Here is a 23988-nt window from a genome sequence, read left to right on the forward strand (position 1 = left end):
CCAGAAACGACACAAAAAAGCTCCTGCACCAAAAGATAATGCAAACAAAGCGAAGGTTTGGACGCAGTGTTTTCACACCGCACGACCCAAACCGAGCTGTCAAACACCTCTGCCAAATTAGAGCTCAAAAACATGGGAGCACAATGAAAGCACAAATAATGACCCAGCTTGGATGCTCTGGGGTGGGGAAAGATTTCTGTTCCTCACACAGAAACAGGTTTTCTTCATGGAAAAACAAGCCACAGAATCACCTAGCGCCACGGCCCGTTGGACCCAGGAACGTGCCGGCGCCAAGTGAAGACAAGACAAACTCAAGGTTACTGCAAAGAAAAAAGAAAACTGATGTGCAAAAAAAAAAAAAACCTTGAGCCACCTCTCTTTCCCATCAGTAATCACACTCCTCCTTTCCCCCCCCCCCCATTGTCACTCTATGTATTTTTGAATGAATGTTTTCCCTAGGACTGGCCGCGGTCCGAGAAAGAGGGGTTAGACCGAGCCCGTCCCAGGATTAGAAAGTGCTGAAACATGATCAAGTTTTTTTTAGTTTTTTTTTTTTTTACATCTACTTACATGTGCATCTCTGTTGGTTTGTTGTTGGGGTTTTTTTCACTTTTCTTTTTTTCCCCCCAACTTTTTACAAAAAGTGGTCCCCACTATCAATGAGGTTATATTTCTTATCTGTGAGTCCCACCATGAACCATTGAGGTTCAGGTTTTACGATCTCACAGTCAATTAGAGAAGAAAACAACAAACACACACGCATAAAACACACTCGCACGTGTTTGAACGACACGCAGGACTCATGATGCAGACGTACACAAAAACAGAGGAAGGCCACACAGGTGTGGGGAAAAGAGAGTAACAAGGAAAGAAAACAGAAAACAAAAAAAAATATGGTGGATTTGTTTCTTGCTTAGAAAAAGCCTCCTTACTATTGTTTTACAGAAGGGCCACACATGGAGAGAGGTTAGAACACAAAAGCTTTCTGGATGCTCTACATACACTTGGCACGGTAATAGAGGGGAAAATAAAATGTAAGTATTGCACATTAGGACATATTTTAAGGGGATTAAAAATGGGCAAACTTCAGCTCAATAAACAAAACAAGACCTTTACGACTCCTTCGACTTCATCCATGACAAACACACTTGTGTTATTAACTAAAATTGACAGAATTTCCTCAGTGAAGTAAAAACCTTAGTGGCAAGATTTTTTTTTTTAAGTGGGGTTCTGTGAAGAGGATACGCGCAATCAGTGTCCTACCTGCAGTATATAACTTTCACAAGTTTGGTAGACAGAGGTTTGGAATACCTGCACTCTGAAACAGGGTCTAATTGCAATACCTCAACAAATTATTTTAAGATAAAAACGCAAAAAGAAGGGTTTAATAGATCTATTTTAACAAGCATAATCACATTAAATAAACCAAATGATGATTCAGAGAAATTACAATTTCAGTTGTCCTATAAGGATTAAAGGAATTAATTATATACTTGTCACATGATTGAGTATCTGTCTTGTGTTTCACTGCCATAGGTTGACATGTTTCCTTTGGTAAATAACACACCAGCATCACCTTTCTACGTATTTAACAATAGATAACTTGATCACCAGCTAAGCTATGCTGCCACAGACTTTCACTAAAAGTTTTTAGCAGCACGAGGGCCTCCACTTTTATATGGTTTATGCAACTGCTATTGAGAGACCCCAGTAAAGACCCAATAGCAACATTATTTAATCTGATGAATTTTTGCAGTTGCAAAACTAATCTGAAGAACTACACAGCTATTCATGTGAACCATATTTTATAACCTCTGATCCCCTTTTATATCTGCCTTGAATGGTTATTTACAATAGAAACCATGTTGCTCTTTGGTCAGTTGAACATTGTGGTCCATTTGAAGGTTTTAAGTCCAACCTTGCAAGAGAGAGTAATTTATTGAGTGTAAAAATCTAGTGTAATCTATCAATTACACTCAACACTTTATGTTATGCCGTGTGAATTTCTCAAGAAACATTTTCAGTAAGGAACCACAGACAAACATGTGATCAGTGTGAATATCCAACAATATCTGTGTAAAAGGTGATAATGGTTAAAAAGGTTATAAAATCATTGAAATGGAAACCCATTTTGGAGCTGGCCTCACTCTCAATAGCCACTGCATTAACTGTTTCAAATTCGTCCTCCAAACTTGGCTTATTATTTTAACTTTACCCTTTAGGATATTGACTGATCATAGCCTTTCCACAGAAACCCTTTCCATCCCCTTTCCCCCTAGAAAAACCCTTTAATGGTCATTATACGCTAACATGAAGACAGGATCACACTGAAAGGTAGCTAACGGTTGTTACGGAGTTAAACGATTGCTTTGCCTCAAGAGGAGGTATCTGGGAGGTTGGCTGGCTGCGATCGGGTACCTGAAACAAAGTTAACGAGGTCACTATGTAGTCGTGGCAACGAGGCAGAGCTGGGCAGAGACAAAGCGCTGGTTGCTTCAGGTAAATGTGACGTATGCTGACCTGTAGCTTCAGCATCAGCGTTAATGACTGACCAGCAGGAAAAAGAAGAGGTTTGGGGGAGTTAAATTATGTTACTGCATATATACGAGTCTTCCCTGAAAACTAGCCACTGGTACTGCAAAAGCAATTTCAAGATATTAAAGTAGAATTCATGGTAAAGGGGAAAAGTTTTGTTGAAGCAAGTTGTATCAATGGATAATTACCTAAATATATTTTCACAATAGACAGACATTTGTGTTGACTGTATGCTGGAGGAATATTTTCTTTAAATGTTTATTGCAAAGACTGTTCCACTCATGAGAGCAGAGTGCCTGAATATGGTTTTTCTATTGCTTTCCTAACCCAACCAAAACAAGAGTAGGTTAATTAGGCTTTGGTATACAATTTTTTTTATGTGTAACCTATTTTAATACAAAAGTTTGGATGACTTGATTGGGGGTAAGGTTTGTTTTAATGTTGATTTTCCTTGCTTTTTGGTAAGAGGGAATAGACAGAACAAGAAACATACGTTTGTAAAACACATGCACACAGGAACACACACTTCTCTTTCTATTTCTCTTGAACAGGTTTCTGAAGGAGAGGAAAGAAATAAAAGAGCACTACTATGGTGATGTTGATCTGAAAACCCTGTTTTATTATAAAAAAATAAAGCATTTTCAAATCTCATTTGGGGTCTTCTTGTTAACTCCCCTTTACCATCTTGTTTCATTGACTGATCCGCCCATCTCAACACACAGGCATCCTGCTATCAACCCAACAAACACTCACCACATGAAACATCATTGCCCCTTAGAGGTGAACTACAACCTGTGGGATAAATGTCAATAAGCCATGACTTAAGAGATGGGATATGAAAGCTGAACTGAAGCAGTTATGCATAACAGATATGCTTGCAGAAGAATTCATCTCATGGTTAAATATAGTCTGGTCCCCTTCATTACAGATTAAGACCATCTCTTTTACCAGCTTGGAAAATAACATTTGAACTGCAGCTTGAAAAACTTTGTTTAGGGTCTCACAATTTGGAGGTGTGTGTGCTATTCCACAGGGAGCTGAGGCCATACCTGCCTGGCCATTACAAATCATTTATTTATTGGAATGATGAGTCACTTGTTTAAGCTGTAGAAGCTGCAGTTCCTAAGGCTTAAGAACAAATAGTTTTGATTATTGACTGTCTAATGTGGGCATAATAAGGTTGTAGCCCTAACATCAGGCCACTCAAACTTAAAATCACTAATGGGCAAAACTGATGGCATTCTGCCATCGATTAGCTACTCCTAATGCTTACTAAAGCGTCTTCACTGATATGCTACCAATAAATGACCATAATCTCATCACAAAAATGTGTTTAAATCATTTGAGTAACTCTCATGCTACTTTACCCATAATATTTTGCACACTGTCTTCTTAAAGCATCGAAGAAAATCCTTCAATAATTATCAATTATCAATTATCAACATCCTGGCTGATTTTAATATCATGGTATGGTCTTAATGTGGCGTAAAGGGTCTTACACAAAGAAAATTTAAAAACTAATTTCCTTTATTATATATATTTAAAAACAATCAACGTTGCAAGGACTTTTATATGCAAGAACCAGTGTGTAAGGGTGTTGAACCTTTAACATCACTGATTAAAAAATTTATCAATACAAACCACCAGGCAAGCACATTTGCTGAGATAACCGCTACATCTTAGTGATAATGGCTTTCAGCTGTTTGAGGCGTTCCATCTCCATCACGAAGGACTCGACTGTAGGCAAATAATCTCCGCGAGAGACACTAGAAAATATTCCTTCTTTGAATAAATTCAGTAGGCAGGCACATTTAAATTCTGCTCTGTGTTTAAATACATTTTTTGTAACTGACATTTAAAGAGCTGATGTAGAAGCATGTGCTCTAAATGTGGCGAAGTGCCTATTGTGGAACAGAAAAAAACAAAACCCTGGTTTCCTCCAGTGTGTTTTATGTGGTCTAGAGTTTGTTTCAGGACAGGGGCACTGAAAATCATGTCTCCACCTAACTCGCTCCTCCTGATGTGCAAATTGCAAGATTCTCGTAAGTAAAGACTCCAAGTAGAAACACTGGACATTAAGCATTTCCTAAATATATATCTAATAACTACTTCTTTCCTATGCACAATGCACATGTACACGCAAACACGCACCCACACATACTCCTAAATTCCCATCCATACACAAACGCACCACAAAGCACTTTCAGTATGACAGTACTGCTAGCGCTGTGCACCAGTCCAATGTCAGTCCACCGGTGTCTTTGCAGTAGGGACACCGTGCACCAAGTATGCTTGCACCTGCAGAAATCTAAAAGTGTATTGACAAATATAGTACATATCAAAGGTCAATGATTTCAGGGATGGTCTGTACTGTTTTTTTTTGTCTGCGTGTGGGTGTATGGAGAGACACAGACCAGCATCATACACACACACACATACGTTACAAAATACATGACGACCTTCAAAATGATGTGGTGAGTTATAAGCTCTTGTTTTAGCACAGAACATCACTGGGATCTTAAAAAGCTGTTTTTTTTTTCTATTCACCTTTATCCCACAGCCCAAACTACAAAAACACATTCCAATACTTGTCTACTATTGTGCATGGTACCTTGCAAAAGAAACCACAATGCTATTTTTACACATTTTGTCACATTAAACCACACACAATGCCTTGCATTCACATGATAGACAAAGTAGCACATAATTGTAAAGAGTGAAGTGTGATGTGCATTTCTATTCAACACCCTCTTTGTGGTGCCAAAAAATAAAACCCAGTGCAAGTTTCATTTGTTAGTTAAGTAGTAAATCACACATAGGTGGATTTTACTGCGTAAAAATACAAATTTCACTCCACAAATCTGGCCTGTATGAAAGTGGCAAGAAGGAAGTCACTGTAGAAAGAATGGTATTCAAAGTCCTTTTAAAACGTATGCAGCAAACTAGGGGGACACAGCAAACAGGTGAAAGAAGATGCTCTCGTGAGATGGCACCAAAACATTTTTGGCCTCCTTCCAAAACGCTGTGCACATCACACTAAACATATCATTCAAACGGTGAAACATAGTGGTGGCAACACGATGCTGAAAGGATGCCTTTCTTCAGCAGGGTGAGGGAAGCTGATCAGAGATAATTAGACGGTGTATGGAACAAAATACATAATCATGCTGGAAGAAAACCAGACATTTTACACTTACATTCCGGTAAAAATATGCTGAATATAAAAGATCATGTGACAAATCGTTCCGATTTTTATTAGTAAAAAAAAGCTGGGATTGATGTACTCCAACTTTACAGTTAAGCACTCCTTTGTGTTGATCTATTACATAAAATACCCCAGAAAGTACATTGAAGTTTGTGGTTGTGATGTGACAAAATGCAAAAAAAAAAAAAAACTTTTGCAAGGCATTGTAAATTACTATATTTGTAATTAATGTTATCAATACACCACCAGTTTAATCCATGTCTGACCTAGAATTTCTTCTATACCTGTCACATTCATCCCCTGCTTTATGTTTCCATGGCACATCAGCTCCCTGTTGCTTTTCCAAATGCTTCTCCTCTCCAAAGTGCTGCTGCTACTTTCTACTTTTCTCCAAATAATAAAAAATATCTAAAAACATACAGTACTGTGTGAATAAAGATACAACTAAAGTCTGCTTGCTGTAGGGTGTGTGTGACAGGTGTTTAAAGTGATTTGAAACATCCCGACCCTCTGAGAGCTCACATGCAAAATTCTCTTTGTTCCTCTCACGCAGCTCTTCTAAACAGACAAAAATACAAAGCAATTCATCAAATACAATTAGGATTGTACACAATCATCTTTTCTTAAAGCAATGCTCACCAACACAGTGTGTTTTGCACTTGTATGTATCAGATTAGGGTATCACATTTATACACCAACAATGACCCAACTAGGGTTCAATCAAGGAATAAATGACCCCTGATTTAGTTTTTTTGACAATCATTTAAAGCAACTATCTTGTGAGATAAAAGATGAGAGGTTAACAAAATTAAAACATTAAGATGAAAATGCTACAGATAAAAGTAAAGACTCTGCTGTCAATAAAGTAAGCAGAGTAAGTGTTGTTCCCTCTCTACTACGTGACGCACTGGCTCTACTTGGTGACTCCTCCGTGATTTGTTCTGATGCATTTATAGAGAAAAGATGGATTTAAATTGTACCAAATACCAATTACTTTTGACAATTACATTCAGGATTTAGCTGCAAATTCCTAATCTTTAAAATCAGCTGATGTTTCACTGCTAACTTGGCAAGTATCGGTGGTTGAAGTGTTTTCGTCCAGGCAGTCTCGGTACAAGTGCCCAGGGAAGGAAACTGCTGTCAAGAAAACCAAGAGAGCCTGCATCAGCTTGAAATTTACATATTGTGTAAAGTGTCTGTGGCTGGGCAGAACCATCAAGCATGGTGCCAGTGCGTCACAGAGCCACCAATAACAAAGTTCAGCACTCCTCCCCAATCCCTCAGCATACATCATCTCATGAAAATATCCCCAACAACCGCACCGATTCCTCATGTGATAATATGTAAGGTGATACGCCGTAGAGTACAGTTACCTCTACTGTACAGTATTCAAGATAGAAAAAATAAAATAAACAAATAAAATATCAATGTGGGCATTCCTTTTTCTGAAGAATCCTGTTTTGTTTCTTTTATAATCCCAAATGTTTTAATAGTCCTGCTTTCCTTTCACTTGCCAATATTTGATCTTCCCTCAATGCTGACTTTCACGTCGTGAGGAATGAAGGAAGGTTTGGGCAAGGTCAAAGGGGGCTCCTCCTCTGATTTTTCTACTTTTCGACCCTCAGGGGCAGACCACCTCCGCTTTCTGCTGCCCGACGGCTTACTGAAGCTGGGGTCTGTGCTCCTGGCAACCTGACCTTTGGAAACAGATCCTCTTTCCCCAAACGTAAGATCTCCATTTTCCACTCTGGAGTCTCCTCCACTCCCATTCCCGCTTTCACCACTCCCCCGCTGGCTGATCCCGTTCTCGCGCTCTCTGTGTCTGGAATTTCCCACACTGCAGCTCTGGGATGCTTCTGAGATGGCTCTGGGGGGTTTAAGGTGCCCGTGGCTAGAGTGAGGGACTGAAGTGTTGTTTTCTGGTTCGGGAGATTGTGTCTTCTTCAGAGACCCGTTCTTCAGGTTTTTGAGAGTAAGTGAAATACAAACATCACCCACAGAAAGCTTTGTACAAGGCAGCTCCAGAAGCTGAGTGGTTCGGTCTGGACAACATGAAGACCATCCTTGGCCAAACACGAAGAAGGGGTACTCAAGCAACACCTCCACACTCACCTAGAGAAAGAGGCAACAAGGAAACGTTAGAACACTTATTCAAAATATGGATCTAAACATGCTAACATTGCATGTAAAATTTATTTAACATTGTAGGACATTTGCATGAACACAATGGCAATATTTATTCATGAAAGAATATAAAATTGTTTAGAGAATACAAGTTTACAAAGGCTTTCTGGTTCTGGGCAAAATTTGTTCAGAGCATTTTCGGCAGATCTGGACTGTTTTGGTGGTTATAAGGCTAAGCAGAAATATGGATTATAGATGTTGTCAGTCCATCACCAAGCCACCATAAAGACAAGCACTCAATTTGTTTAGGATTTCTAATTAAACCAAAGTGTTTTTGGAAACTGGAAAAAAAAAATATTTACTTGAAGAAAAGCAATGCATGAACAATCTTTGTTATGATTTTGTATCACTATTGAACAGCCCACAGGAAGAAGGGTAGAGAGAGAAGGGGAAGACGTGATCTTTTTTGGATTCCATCATAATTTAGATATGGTAAATGTTAAATGGTTTTGTACTTGTATGGAGCCTTAGCAAGTCCATAGGACCCTGAAGCGCTTCACACTACAGTCGTTCAGGCACACATTCACATGCTGATGGTGACAAGCTACTGGATAGTAGCCACAGCTGCCCTGAGGCACTCTGACAGAAGCGAGGACGACCTATATACACTATAAAACATAATCTTTGAATATGACCTTGGCATGTTTTCCCATCTGACTTCTGTGCCTTCCCACCCAGGTTACCCTGGATTCCTTCTTATAGTGCAAACATCAGGCTTCATATCAGTTAATAATGTTTTAGATAACTATTAAAATCCCTGTTTTCTATTCTCTCGTTTTCTATTATGGAGTAGATAGTGTTAGCTAACATACAATAGTATTTGTATTATAATCCTCTAGAGAAAATACATAACCATAATTTGGGGGATTCACAAGGAACATCTGCTTCTATGTTGGGGGCCTCAGAGTTTTGCAAGTTAACCAATCCCTAATTCTTAGACACAAGATGTGGAATGAAAAAATCATGCCAGTACATTTCTAAAAAAAGAAAACATTACTTGAAGAAGCAATGAATCTATATAACATAAATAATTAGAACATGCTTAAAACAATTTAAAGCATAAAACAGTCTGAAAACAGGAAGAACATGGACTAAAAAAGCTACACATATACACATATGTTTATCTGTTTTTCATTTTTCTTTCATTAGACTTTGATATTAAATCAGTGAGAATAGAATCCAATTAAAAATGACTAATTATGGCATTCAAAATATAATCAGGACAGTCTATGTGATGGGTTTAACTGAGAATTAATAGAAAATAACACAAACGTACAAAGATGTTTAAGATGTTTCAATCACCCTCCCAAACACATACTGGCCAGTATTTTTCAGTCTAACTTTCAGCAGTATAGGATGAAAGCTGCTTCCAATGGTCTTAAAAAATAAACAACATGGAGGAGAAAGCAGAGCCTGCTTGGTGATATGGTCCGATCTTGTGGGGTGCAGAATCAAAGAGGAGCCGCTGGCAAGGGAGAGGATTTTATATGTGCGACGTGGGCTGAAGAGCCATTACAGAGATGAAATGACTTGATTGCACACTCTGAAAGTGAGTAGTAGGTATTTGTATATGCATGCGTGTGTGTGTGTGTGTGTGAGTGTGTGTCTGTGTGAGAGAGAGAGAATAAGGGATGGAAAAAAACCCTAAAGGCTGTTGAAAGATCTTAGTTACAGAGAAAAAAAGTTCTGCATACTTTAGCAAGCCACATTATAAGGCACACCTTGCTGGGACTGGGTGGAAGCAGCTTTTGTCTTCAGCTTTGATTCTTATTTGCAAAGATTCAAAAAGCTGCCAGAAATATTCCTCAAAAATTGCTTGTCCTATGGTGCACTATCAAGCTATAATGTAGTTATCAGAAGATAGGTACATCTAAGGTACATCTATCCATAGATAGAGCTTAGATGATGCTCAATTGGTACAAAAGGGTCCCATGTCAAGTTAAGACCGACAAGCTGAATCACACGGATCCATGTTTTCATGTTATTTATGCCAAATTCTGACTGAGTGGCAACATTAAAACTTTAGGGTCTCATGGCACCTTAAAAGTTGTCTGAGAGATTTGTCAATTTTTGGTTTTCATATTTTTGCCTCAAGCTGAAAACCTACAGGATAAACTAAAGGCCCAACTTATTTTCATTGTTCATTACATGAAAGCTACAAAGTACCACAAATAAGTGAAATGGTTTAGGCAGTATTTTGGATTTTCTATGAAGATGTGTTCATTATCGAACGATATTTTGTTGCCTGATTTACTCAGTAATTTTACAAGCTGTCGAACAGATTCCAGATCTCAACTCTTTGAACTTGTGTGAAGCTCATAATAAGGACGTGTTTATAACAAGACTGTCATCCAAGTACATTGAAGTTAATTACAGGGGGAACAGCCGAGTCCTGAGATTCATGATAATAAAGTAATTAAGATGGGTGCAGCTCAACACTTGTCATTCAACATATTAATCACCACATATGAATAAACAGAAATCTCTACTACAGGTCTTCGCATTCTTGTAGGTGAAATGGTTTACAATTTAGGAAATCTTAAATAAAGTATTGCAATGTATTTTTGACAATTTTTTTGCAAAGACTATTTAAACAATAAAATATTTTTTTTTTAAATCTTGTTTCAGAGTTACTCTTGATAACTTATTAACTTTATTTAAATAATAGAAGCATTGGGAAGCAGCCATCTTTGGAGGTTCTAAAGGCAAAATTACAATCAATTTAACTATTAGGCTGGCAATTTGAAAATTTCTCTAAAAAAGTTATCAAAAGGATTAATTTCTTGAACCTGCCTTATATCATCACTGATTTCAAAGGAGATGACAGTCTTTCTGTAAGGCCAAGTTAATAAACTGAGACAATAGTTACTACAAGACACAACCAGCATGTTTTTTATATACAGTTACAACCAGAAATAATACCAAGAAAAACACTTAATTGATGTCAGTTTAAATTTGGGTTTTGAATAAAACCTTGTAATTGCTCTAGTTTGGAGGGAAAGGATCATCTTCACAAGCTTCAATAATTTATGAAACATTTTTTTTGCTCATTTTAAAATTTAGTCTAGATTTTTTTTTTTATCCACATTGAATAAAGATTTTACATGCAGGGTCAAATTTATCTATACAACTAACTGAGATGTGGTTACACTTAATTTTTAAGTGGCAGATAACCCACATCCTTTAAGTTGCTATTAAAATGGCTTAGAAATAATTCTAGTGGATATTTCACCACTCCTCCTGACAAAGTTATTACAACGCATTTAGGCCTCACAGCTTTACAGCTTCCCAGAAACCACAATTATTAAAATAAGCGGATATTGTTTAAAAACTGGGCAATTTTCTGAAAACATGAATGACCGTATCAATTCTAGAATGAGTATTTAAATATCCAGTCAGAATTTTGCCAAACGCTTCCTGAACCATAATATATATATATATATAAATATATATATATATATATATATATATATATATATATATATATATATATATATATATATATATATATATATATATATATATATATATATTTTATATATATATATATATTAAATTATTGGTGAGATGTAATATTAAAATCTTAAATGTGTTTTCGTTTGCTGTAAGGCAACTATCAAGAACAGAAATAAAGTCTGGGTGTAATTAATCTATATAATGTTTTGCACTTAGTGAATTGAGTTACTGAAATAAATTAACTTTTTAATAATACTCTAATTTATAGAACACGACTGTATTTAAGTTTACATTTGTACATTTTACTTAGTGTCTGGAGAATATACACAATTCAAATATGTCCATCCTCATCTTAATTTCTAAAATATTTTGAAGGTATTCAGAGTGTAGTTGTTTCTGTCTACACAAATTATGGCTTAAATATTTAATTGCTACTACTTAGTAAAAGCCAATGATTAATGTACAGAGATAAATTTCTAGGTATAGTTCTGTTTATTTTTCTTACCTGTGTGTGATGCTCACCAACAGAGAACTGAACAACAGCAAAGTTAGGTGAGGTGTGGCTCCCTTCTATGCGCTCCACTGTGGATGAATCGATCTTCAGCTCACTGCTAATCTCCGCACTCTGGATGAAGTCCTCTGTCTTCAGGTCCTCCACGCGTTTCAGCTCGCCGTCTGCCAGCTGGATGATGGAACCCTTGATAAAATATGGCGGGAGTGAGGGGGACACCACTGTACTTGAATGAGCTGGAGGAGTGGAAGCTGCAACTAGCCCTGGTGGAGCAGGAACAATGGGGAGATGAAGCTGGGCTTGAACCACTGCACCTGGAGCAGCCACGTGGAATGAGCCACTTTGGGTTTCCACAGTTTCTCCTTTTGGGGCAGTGGCAGCGATGTATGTGTGAGGGAGTGTAGCAGGAAAAGGTGCAGCTTGAGTTGATGAAGTAATGTGGGAGGTTGCAGGCTCTAGTGTGGGGACCCCACCTCCGCTAACAGGGATGATGACTGGTTGGGTGCCTGGAATGAGCAAGTGTTGTTGTAGGCCGGTGTGGTAGCTGCTCCCACTGCCCCCTGTAATGTAACCAATAAGAGGTTGCTGTGAATAGATGCTTGTCGAAGGGAGTCCCATTGACAGTGGCTCTGAAGCATTGTGGGTGGTCTGGATAACAGTCTGGGGCGGCAGTGTGCTGACAGCCGCTTTCAGACTGTCTGCGCTTAGTGGAGGTGGAAATGTGAAAGAGCAGGTGGTGTTGGATGATGAGGGTGGGCGACTGACAGGCTTACCCATGCTGCCTTTCTCCAGGTGTGTGGGCGTAGAAGCTGTCAGTTTCTCAGGGCTGGCTCTGGGTGGTACCAACTGGTGGTCCCCATGGCTATTAGGTATTAACATGACAGAGGTTCTTAACCCTAGGTGATCATGAGTAGAGTACTCTGACGGCAAAACCAGATGACGAGCCTCAAAGGAAGACAAGGAGGACCTGTCCTCCCTTGATTTACCTCCTGACTTTAAGATGCCAGGCTCTGGTGGGGGTCCAAATCTCCTACCCCTTTCTAGCTCCCCATTATGGAGCTCTCTGTGTCTGATTCCTTCCTCCTTTCTGCTATAGCCATCTGTATATTTCCCAAATGATTGGTGGTGATGCATGGATTGGGATGGTAGGTGAGTGCCTCCTTGGTGATGAGGCGATGACACAGTCCTTGGTGATGTTGACATTTGAATATGATGGGGAAAAGGGTCCGTAGAAGGAGGAGGCATGGAGGTACGTCCCGAGGACGCTCGATGCTGTTCCTGTTTGGTGACCAGCGTCTGAGCAGGTGACGACTCTGAGTACGATGGTCTCTGTGTGGTTGAAGAGGAGGAGAGAGGGGGTGGGGGGAGAGGTGGAGGGAGTATCTGAGGAGAAATGTAGCTTGTATATGGAGTAGTGTACGATGAAGCGATGAACTGCATATTGGGAGGCAGTTGTGTATAATGGACTGTTCCTCCAATCGTAGATTGAGATAGGGGGGATGTGTACACTGTGGGGAGAGATGATACTAGCCTCAAAGAGGAAGAGGAGGTGGAAGAGTCTGATAAGGTGGAGGGAGATTTATACTGGGGTCCATCAGTTTTGTTGGAGCTATGATGTGCAGTAATATTGCTTTCATTTCCACCAGCTGCACTAACATAGCAGGCTGTGTTCTCTGGCCTGTCATGAACAGGTGGTATAGCCGGAGAGCGACTTTCAGGTGGTAATGTATTTGATGTGCCCCTCTTTTTGGGGGGCAGACATTCATTGCTGCGTTCCTGGTTGGACTTCATGCTGATTTCACTTCACGTCTTTGTACTCTCAACTGTACTTGCTGTATTCTTTCTTTAAAATTGATCCAGTACAATTTCCTTTTTTGTTTTGAACTTTCACTCTGACTGTCCTCGTCACTTTCCTTCAATCCTTTCTTTTTGCTTTTAATGCTTAATTCCTTTATCAGACCAATTGCAAATAAACCTTTAAAAACCTGCCTCCATTTTACTCCAAACAGCTGACAAACATTGTGTTTCACTGAAATTAGGATTGGAAATGGAGCTATGGAAGGTTGGTTAATGGGAGGAGTGGGGCGGCCCGATCTGTCCAGGAATCTTTAGTGGCCGAGGGCTGAGCCCAGTCTGGTATAGGAAAGCGTCACAACGTTACGCCTGCTGCTGCTGCAGAGGATGATGGGGGGCCGAGTATGTTGTACTTCATGTGGAATCATTTCCCTCCAAAAGAAAGTCTTCCCACACAGAGCAAAAGCCTGTAGAAGAGAAAAACTTAACTGTTGAAACAGTAACTGGAAAAGGCAAGAAACAAAAACACGGGTTGTAGAAATATCCATGTGCCATCCATGTTGCAAAAAGCTTAAAGAAGAGGCCCTAAATAAAACATGTTTTTTAGGTGGGTGACTATGAAGAAGAGACTCAGTACATTGCAAGGCAATGTGGGCATTGGCCAATTACAAAACTAATCTGGTCTATGTTCCTTGCATCTACAGATATTTATATATACTGCATGTTTGGGAATAACTAAAATTTTACCTGTGTTATGCAAGTTCACCACATAATGATAGAAAACAGTATTTGTATTTGTAAAAAGTTTACGAAAGCTAAGATCAGTATACCTTTAAATAATTTGATAAAGCCCGAGTGACATGTCATGACACTTTGACCTTCTGACGGGTTTTCACAAGTTTATTCACGAGTTTATTTGAGCCATGCCTTTGCATCAATTCTAAGGTGACAACTCGAGAAGAAATCAGTCAGTATATCAACAAGAGAGTTGTGAGCCACTTCAATTCTCTTTCCAAACCAATTTTCATAGACTGAAGGTGCCAAATAATTATACGCAAGTATAAACAGTGTGCAAACGCTCAGACATCATATTTCTTTAGGAAGGGCAAGGAGACGGATTCTGTGTTTGAGAGATGAACACGCTTTAGTGAGAAATACTTATATCAACCCCAGAACAAAAGTACGAGACCTTGTGAAGAACCTGGCTGAAGAGAACAGAAGCTCACCATTATGACACGAGGATCAAAATGGGCTTAAAGCCCAAAGAGGAAAAGGTCAGTTCTCTAAAATCAACATAAAAAGCTAGTTTGCAAATGCTTGCCAGCACAAACACTTCATTGCTGGAGAGAAGTTCTGTGGTCTAATGAAACTAAGATTGAGGTTTTTGGTCATAATAACTATTGTTACATTTGGCAGAGAAAGAAGCAAACTTGCAAGCCTAAGAACACCATTACAATTATGAAGTACAGGTGTGGCAGCATGATGTTGTACGTGTGTTTGGGACTGGTGCATTGTAATGAATCTCTTTCAATATTTAGCTTTTAGGAAATAGATTTAACTTTGGCAACACTATTTGATCAAAAACAGGAAAACTTTAGTTGAAACTTTAGTTCAGTAAAAAAATAAATTTATGCTAATATCAGGTATCAAATTTATATGTGATAAAAGTATGTTTCTTGTCATCCAAAAAATCCTGTTAGCAAAAGTCTTTGGTAGGTAAAGTGTAGGAAATGAAAACAATAATCCTAGACTCTAACAAGCAAATACTATTCTGCTGTGTGCAGAAATGTGTACACCAGGTAATAGTAAATATATTTGTGTGATGTGTGCCATCTGTTAACTATGACTCCCTACTGCTAAAGAACAGCTTGGTGTGAACTTATAAATAATGTATCAGTACTTCAATAATGCACTCTTATAAATACACTCTCGCTCATACATAACCAGGCACATCACGGAGGTGCATGCAAGTGGTGACACCTGGTCGTATTAATTATGTTCACCCTCTTTTCTTCGAACATAGACCCACTAAACTTACAAGCATTTTAGTGCCATAAGAATAATAGGTGGCGTGCATATTTTCTTGCAAAATAACACATGGTAAATTGTCTATTGTAGCATACGCCATGAATCTATATCAAACACACAGCTTAGGAATGCAAGCAATTTTTCTTTTTATCAGTTCAACTGGTTTCTGGTGTGACTGGACCTTGCACCACTAAAAACGTGAATAAACGGTCTTAAGTAATGCTGTGGTGTAAAGCAAAGCATAAATAGTGGAGTACATACAAATTGTTGCTCAACTAATGAAATGATCCCTCATGAAAGCAAAGACTGAACACCATTTTAAATAAGTGCAGTGATGAATTAAAATAATAATGATCCAACACTCACTTATTAACAACTATTAACAGTACGATAATTAGAGCGAAATGCAGTCCAGATTATAATCTTTCTAAGACAAAATGTTTTTTTTTTTGGTCTGCCTTATCAAGAAGACATGGTGAGTCTGTACATCTATTCAAAGTATCTTAACATAGAAATGAAATACTTGATGTCCGACTTCAATACCTAGAGGGTAATGGAAATATCCATCTCCTTCCATGGGTACTTATTTCATTATTTAATTCTATTCCTAATCCTATATAGAATGACATAAGAGAAGGCTAAAGGAGTCATAATGCTTATTAAAGGGAAAATTTTAGAAATTATTTTGTCTGGATAACATATTGTTTGTCTTCACACATCACATTCACTATTTCTCTGCTGTCCAGGCAGTTGCAGACTCTTTGTCTGACAGATTTTCATCACATTTTTCACATGTTCTTGCAGGTAATGGTATTTCTCCTTCGCCAAGAAAACATAATTGGTATAAATTCTTAAGATTAAATGCCTAAAAACTGTTGCTAAATCATCTTTTTTTTTTTTTTTAAGCCCTGATTAAATATTTTTGTTAGATTATTACCACATGCATAGAGTTAGTATATCTACCTTGAGTGTGCATGCACAGGATTACTCTACAGGGGAACAAACTTCTGGCCTCGAGAGCAGATTTTCTGAATTTTAAGAGCTGTTACAGTTAAATTTTACAACACAGAGTTGAGCAATTGAATAAACACACATGCACACACATTCGTACAACTGTAAGAGTAGCCAACACGCATATACACACAGAAAGACAAGCTTTGCTTTATATAGATAAACTCACACTATCAGAATTTCTGTTCAGTCTGGTAGCCATGACTCAAAGGTGTGTTGAATGGTGCTTGTTGATAGGAGATGTTTAAATGCTGAGGTGTACTTTTCTTTGACTTGCCTTTGTCAGTCCACCTCCACCCCACTCTCTTGCCTCAGCCTGCCCACGTCTTCAGCAATATAATTTCGCTCTCAATTATCATTTTTTCTTCTAATAGTTTGATGTTCTTATTTCTCTCTTCTTGTTATATTTGCTTCTTTCCTCTCAGGATCTTTTCGGTATTATTACTCAGTTTCACTCTGGGTTGATCTGCTTTCACGTGTAAAAAAAAAAAAGAAGAAAACTGTGCTCAACAAGCTGATGCTTTCTAATTAAAAGTCAAATACCTTGCATGCATCAGATGAGAGATTTTTCTGATGTCATAGAAGCTGTAAGTACAGATTTATTCACATTGCAGTTTGTGAAAAGTGCAGAATTTTTTCTTTGCTAAGCAAAAAAGACTGGTCAACACATACATGCAAACCTCTTGGTAAAATAAAATAAATAATATATAACATGGATGATTTAAACAACTGCATAACAAAATATAAAATCATAAAAATGTTGAAATGATATGCATTTCAACATTTGCTTATGATTTGAAAGAAAATATTCTCTCTAGTTTTATCAAACAAAAGTCTGTGAAACATCATTCCTCCTTACCCATTCTTCAGTAAAACTGTGTTTTAAGGTGGGAAAAAGGTCCAGACCAACTTGACACTGTATGAAAAAGTAACCCTTCAAATTAGATTATGAATTACCTATGATAATAACCACAAAAGCTAAAGCGATTTTACTAGTAACAATCAGGACTGATGACTGACAGAGCTACTGCCTCTTAAATGATTTCTGTCTTACAAAATGTAGGCTAAAAGGTTCTCAAAAGAAACCCATGATGCACACCATGCATCAAGAACTGATGAGAATGTAAATGAGATACATCTGTCTCAAAAAGGTTATGAATTCATTTATTTGCTTCAAGACTCCAATCAACGATGTTCCAACTATTACCCACCAATGAAAACTTGTGGAACAATGATCAAGGGTGACCACCCTACCAAAATTATGTCAAAAGAATGTAGACAACTAATGCACAAGGTCACAAAACACCCAGAACATCAGCTAAAGGTGTCATTCTTTCCTCCAACAATAAAAAACAGGTTAAGCAAAGATGGGAGCCATGTTAGACCTCAAATGAAAAAAATAAAATTAACACTATTATCCGAAAAGAAATTAACTTAGCATTTCAGGGAAAAAAATATAAAATTGGAAGTCAATTATGGTAGAAGTTTTATGGTCTGGGGCTTCAAGACCAGAACAACTAGCAGCTGATGGACCATGAATTTTGCCCTCCACTAAAAACTCCTGAAAAAGAATTTCCAGTAATTATTTGCAACCTTTAGTTCAAACCTCAAGCTGAAGTTACACAGCTGGACATTTATCTAAAGCACATAAGCAAATACTCCTCCGATATATTTGTCTGATATTAAAATTTGTTTGATGATCTGATAGATTTGTGATACATTTGAAAGTTGCAGGAAAGCAAAATTGAAAGAAATCTGTAAGGGGAAACTAATATTTTAAATCACTGTAGCTGTACAGCATTGGAAATTTACAACAGGACTCTTCATATAATCCTCAGTATACAGCTTTACATTCTGCAAATGTACATGCAGTTGAAAATAACAAAACACTTGCACGGTTAAAAATAAGCAGCTGAAACATATTAGTGACGCTAGTGATCGGAAGTGTTGATAGACGTAGAGAAAAACAAAAGGAAATATTATACCTCCTACGATTGTTGAGCAAAGACGGCAGTGAGTAAAATAAGGAACCATCTCATGATGGTAAAAAAAAAGAGAGCTGAGCAAAGAAAAGCTGAAGGTGCATGGAAAGCAGAGAAAGCTTCAGTTCAGCTGACCTACATTGCAAAAGGAGAGAGTACTTCTGCAGTGAAACTGACACTTAAACACAGATTCGCTGAAAAGCTAAGTCACCTGCAAGTCGCTGATCTTGCAGCGTGTGTGAGGCTGTGCATTAATGTGCAGATATCATATGACGCGTAACCTAAGCTGAATGCCCTCCATGTGCTTCAGACTCTCGTACTCACACTCACAAACACAGGGATCAACTTTAGAAAGTCTCGTAAGAGTGTACGCGTTGGGAAGCTTGTGGCAAATTAAAAGCCTGCATGCAATTGTGTTTATTGTGGTATGTGACAAAAACACATATTAGTCTGGGGTAAAGAAAATTATAAGGGGATTTCCAGTGTCTTGCCAAAGTATTCATACCCCTTAGACTCTCTTTTGTTTTGTCACATTGCCACAAATGTCTGTGATTTTCAAACCGATTGCCTTCAGAAGTCAATAATCAAATATAGTACAGTGTAAAGTAATCTCAGTATAAATTCAGCTGTTCTGTGAAGATATCAAAGGTTTAGTTACTGAACCAACAGCATCATGAAGACCAAGGAACATATCAGATTGGTCAGGGACAAGCCACAGCAGAGTTATGTTACAAAATAATATACCAAAAACATTGATCAGCACTGATCAATCCATCATCCATTACTATAAAGAGTATAGATCAGCAGTAAACCAACTCATACATGGCTATTCTTTTAAACTGAAACAGAGGAAGGGAGAGCATTTTTCATAAAATCAGCAAAGAAATCCATGATAACTCTGGAAGAGCTGTAGAGATCTTCTTTGACTGGACCTTGTGGTTCGCCACACGTAATGTGGAAACAAGACAAACAGCTGCAAAAAGGAGATTGGCTAAATGAAACAAAGGTTGAACTTTACCCAGAACACAACATCCCCACAGTGAAACATGGTAATGGGCGCATCAAGCTGGTCAAAGCTGATCAAACAGATTGAGCTACCTGGAAGTGCACCTGTCAGAGACTGTAAGGGACTTGAGACTGGGGTGGAGGTTCACCTTGACCCCTGACATTGAACCCACAAAGGAATTGTCAAAAAAAAAATCCACGTGCTAGAATGGTCCAGTAAAAGCCCAGACCAAAAATCCAATTAGAAATGTGTGGAGAGACTTGATTGATATTCATAGTTTTTCCAATCTGACTGAGCTATTTTATAAAGGACAAGAAGAAATTTCAGCCTCAAGATGTGCAAACTGGAAGAAACAGAGTAAAACCTGTAAATGCTACAATTACCTTCGTATAGCACAATAACTTGTTTTTACATTTGTTTTTATCCAACATCCGGTCAAGCAACACTTACCCATAAATGAAAGGAGAAGTCACCGTAGATTATAGCCTACATATATGTGAATCTGATGCTGCATGTGCATGACTGCTCAGTCATAATCATAATCACTATCAAACGGATAAGTTCAACGTGATGTGTTATCTCACAGCTAAATATAGTTCAGCCACAGAGTACAGTGTTGCTGCAAGCTAACACTTCGCTCTCTCTCAACTTCTGCTTTTTCATCTACATCTCCTTTTTGCCTGTAGATTTTCATTAGTGGAGGTGTGGAGTTGCATCACAGTGAGCCTGCAAATTACAAAAAGACCATAAACTTTCACATGGCTGACACTTTACTCACTGTCATTCTGCTGATGATGATACACACCTACACACAAAGAGCACATACATAAAAATATTGAGAGTAATGGAAGTTCAACTATAGACTTGACAGATGAAGCTGGCAAAGAAGATAAAGGAGCGGCTGAAGGAATGAGCAGTCAGCGAGAGAAAGCGAGTTCTAAAACGAGAGATGAGGATAAATGCATGACTGGGAGGAAAAAGGGAGAGTAAGTTTCAGAAAACAAACTCTTGGGCAGTGTTGCATGACTTGCACATTCTCACCCCTCGACAGCCCCGAGGTTGGCTGGGTGAACAGAGAGGGTGAAGGGGTAGTAGAGCAGTAGCAGGGAGGAAAAAATGCTTCTGGACAGCAGACAAAGAAGCAAAGACAAACAAGCCCTATCAGAAGAAAAACTAGGGCAGATGCAGTATGCATTTACACATGACACACAGTGATAAAAGAGCTCAAGCATTCAGGTCTCACGCACCCACATTATGACCCTCTGATGTCCCACGCATGCTCTTCATTCACAGCAAGCGCAAAACTGAGAGAAGTCTACTTACCAGGGGAGCAGGAGTAGCCCACTTCTGCAGCATGCTTTCTCTCCCCCTCTCATTCTTTTGCTCCCTTGACTCCAGTCCTCTCCTGCTTTGCTGTGTCCTTTGCAAAGCAAAGCAACCAAAATCTTTCCCTGCCTCGCTCCACCCCTCCCTCTTCAAGCGGAAAATCCTAAGTAGACCCAGGGCACTTGTGCCACAAACTGCACTTGGTTTTTCTCACCCCTCAAAACGCACCGCAGACACTCATGTTCAGCCGGCAGCCCTCTTCTAAATCTCAACAGCGAGGCAGGAAGCTCCCCTCACATCCACTGACATGCAGGTGATCACACACACACGCACACACGCACGCACACACACTAATTGGTAGCACACAGTTGCGCACACCCACAGGGAGGGAGTCCCGCATGCAGAGCTCCAACGTGTATTATGCAAGAGGTTGAATGCAAGCCAGTGCTCTCACACTGTCTGCCCTGCACAAACACATACACACACACGGACACACACACTCTCATATGGGCCCCTCCTACCATTTGCTCGTCCAACTTCATCAGGTATTCATTCAAAAAACACACACGAGCCAGCTGGCTGCACGCCCAGAGACCGCTTACAAGCAGAGAAAGAGAACACGAGAGGGGGTGGGAGGGTGTTACAGTGAGAAGGGCAGAGCGAGGGACTGAGGGGGAGATAAAGGGGCGAGGGAGGGAGGAGAGGAGATTACAGAAACAGAAACACAGAAAGAGGACATGAAAGTGTGCACGGAGTGTAAAAAAAGAAACAATATGTCATTATCTAAGGCTACAACTTTGAACTGTTTTTATTTAGTAATATTATTATTACTCTCTTGATAAATTTGGAGAAATCTTGACTTTGCAAAACAATTCAACACATCTTCACAATATCCATGCCTAATAATAATAAAAAAAAAAAGCACCAGAAGATGTCGTTTACAAACTCAAACAAATGCATTTATGATCTATTAGTAATAGGAGAAAATAATATGAAAGTCAGGAATGAGCAAATTTGCTTTTCTCCTGTTGCTGATAAAGTCAGTTCTACAGCCACTTTTAATGTGACTGTAATACCAGCTTTTGGCCACTAGATGGTATGCCTCGTTGCTAGTATGCAGCAATCTATTTCTGCTTTTTAGCTGACCTAGTTAAAAGACAATTGAGGAATAAATATAGATGAAATGTGTTCCTCAGAGCTAAGAGATGTTGGATCCATACAGAAGGAATGAGCACGGACTCACACATATATAAACAACCAAAGGCACCAAGATAAAATAATTCCCTTAAGGACTAGTGGGTCCAAACAAGCAATAAAATGACATCCTGTTTGTGTTGGTTGGCCTTCCTGTTGGAATGATATCAGTCTGTGTTTAACTCTAAGTTTTCATGGTGGGTTTAACTGAACAAAGACTGGAATTTTGTTTTAAGATTATTTAAAAATATATTCTTAAGAGCTATTACAGTTTTTCAATGATCAACTACTAAAGCAAAAATATGAGCAATGTAATATTTACGTATTTAACACTGTAACTCAGGAAGCAGTGCTGTTTAAAAAGCAGCTTCATCATCAAGGTAAATTCCTACAAACAGAATTGTGACATTGGCATATTAAATTTCCTTACAAAGCCCTCCTTTTCAGACCGTATTCCATTATTTGCATTTATTTTTATGTGATTTTAAGCATGAATACATTTTATTATTAATATTTTCTAACGCTGTCAGACTTTAAATACTGTGCCTGCTTAAAGCAAAGCCTGGCTGGAAGGACAGACAAACAGAACAAAACCAGACAATACTTAAAACCAAATTTTTTGACTCATAGATGTAGCCAGGAAAAAATACCTAAGTGTAAAAAAACCTGTTATTTAATGTACATAATTTGCTTTATTAAGTCCTAATTTTGTTGTAATATTCTAATATTTTGGCATGCACAAATGTGTGTGCAACAGCACACCAAAAAACTTAAATTGTCAAAATTAAAGTTATAGATTAATTATAATTTCAAAAACAAGGAAAAGAGTAAAACCTCACCCACCAGCCACTGACTTGCTTCATTTTTTCATTGAATAAAGTTCAGCAAAACACGTCTGCTCTCTTTGCAGGCATTTATTTATATATTTATCAGACATCATTTGCAAGTTTTGGTTTTTAGTCTCCCAGTCCATGGAAACACTTTGAAGGGTTCGGTAATGTTAGTTTTATGTTTACAACTGAGCTGTCAATCAGCAAATTCCCAGCTTTTAAACAACGGTGACATTAAATCAGTCATTAATAATTATCTTTACAAATGTGAGCTGAACTCACGTGGAGATAATTGAAATTTAATTACCGCTGTCATTTTGAAGTAGAGCTTTATTTGTTGTTTGTTTTTTTCACCCCAAAACTTCTGATCTAATGCAGAACTGGAATATGAACAAAAGAACCAACATAATAACATTTTACTACAGCTTCAGTTTAGTCAAACATGAAAACAACCATGGTAAAAATATATATTCTCAAAGCAAAAAGTCCTCTTTGGACACAGTTTACATAAAGTTATATTGCACTGAATTCAGTTCACTACAGTAAAGCACTTGATCTCATTTATTGCTCCTGAATATTCTTAGACATTGTTTGGTATTTTGGCTCCTATATTTTTGTGCACAAATACCTAATGTGCATAAATGAATCTATGTGGAAATAACTAGAACAAATGTTAAGTTTGCTTGAAAAATCAACACGGCACACAGCATTTCTGTCTCAGTTTTGTTCCTTACTGCAGAGCAGAATACAGTCTCAGTCACAGCCAGTCACTAAGGAAACTGATGAAAAGCTTCTATATATACACACACCCGTATACATATCACAGACTCCTCTGCTGTCTCTGCTCTTTCTCTCTCTTTCTCACACACATACACACATGCATACACACAATCTTGACTCTCTCTGTCTCCCACGCAAACTTCACA

At 38.3% G+C, this 23988-nt stretch overlaps 1 protein-coding gene across 8 annotated transcripts in view; it reads right to left on the reverse strand.

Moving 5' to 3' along the window:
* Positions 1-413: 413 nt before the first annotated feature.
* Positions 414-23988, reverse strand: part of atxn1a (ataxin 1a) — a 98540-nt gene continuing 74965 nt past the window's right edge. For 7 of the 8 annotated variants that reach the window (XM_044139465.1, XM_044139471.1, XM_044139469.1 and 4 more), the window contains 2 exons: positions 11886-14152; positions 414-7852 (listed from right to left, as the gene is read on the reverse strand). In XM_044139465.1, coding sequence (XP_043995400.1) covers positions 7247-7852; positions 11886-13682 — 2403 coding nt within the window. In that variant the 5' untranslated portion in view covers positions 13683-14152 and the 3' untranslated portion in view covers positions 414-7246. Of the gene's footprint in view, positions 7853-11885; positions 14153-21035; positions 21293-23988 lie in introns of those variants that run through there. The other variant, XM_044139472.1, reaches the window with a different exon arrangement.

The sequence above is a fragment of the Gambusia affinis genome, linkage group LG14, assembly GCF_019740435.1.
Source record: "Gambusia affinis linkage group LG14, SWU_Gaff_1.0, whole genome shotgun sequence".
Taxonomy (NCBI): Eukaryota; Metazoa; Chordata; class Actinopteri; order Cyprinodontiformes; family Poeciliidae; genus Gambusia; species Gambusia affinis.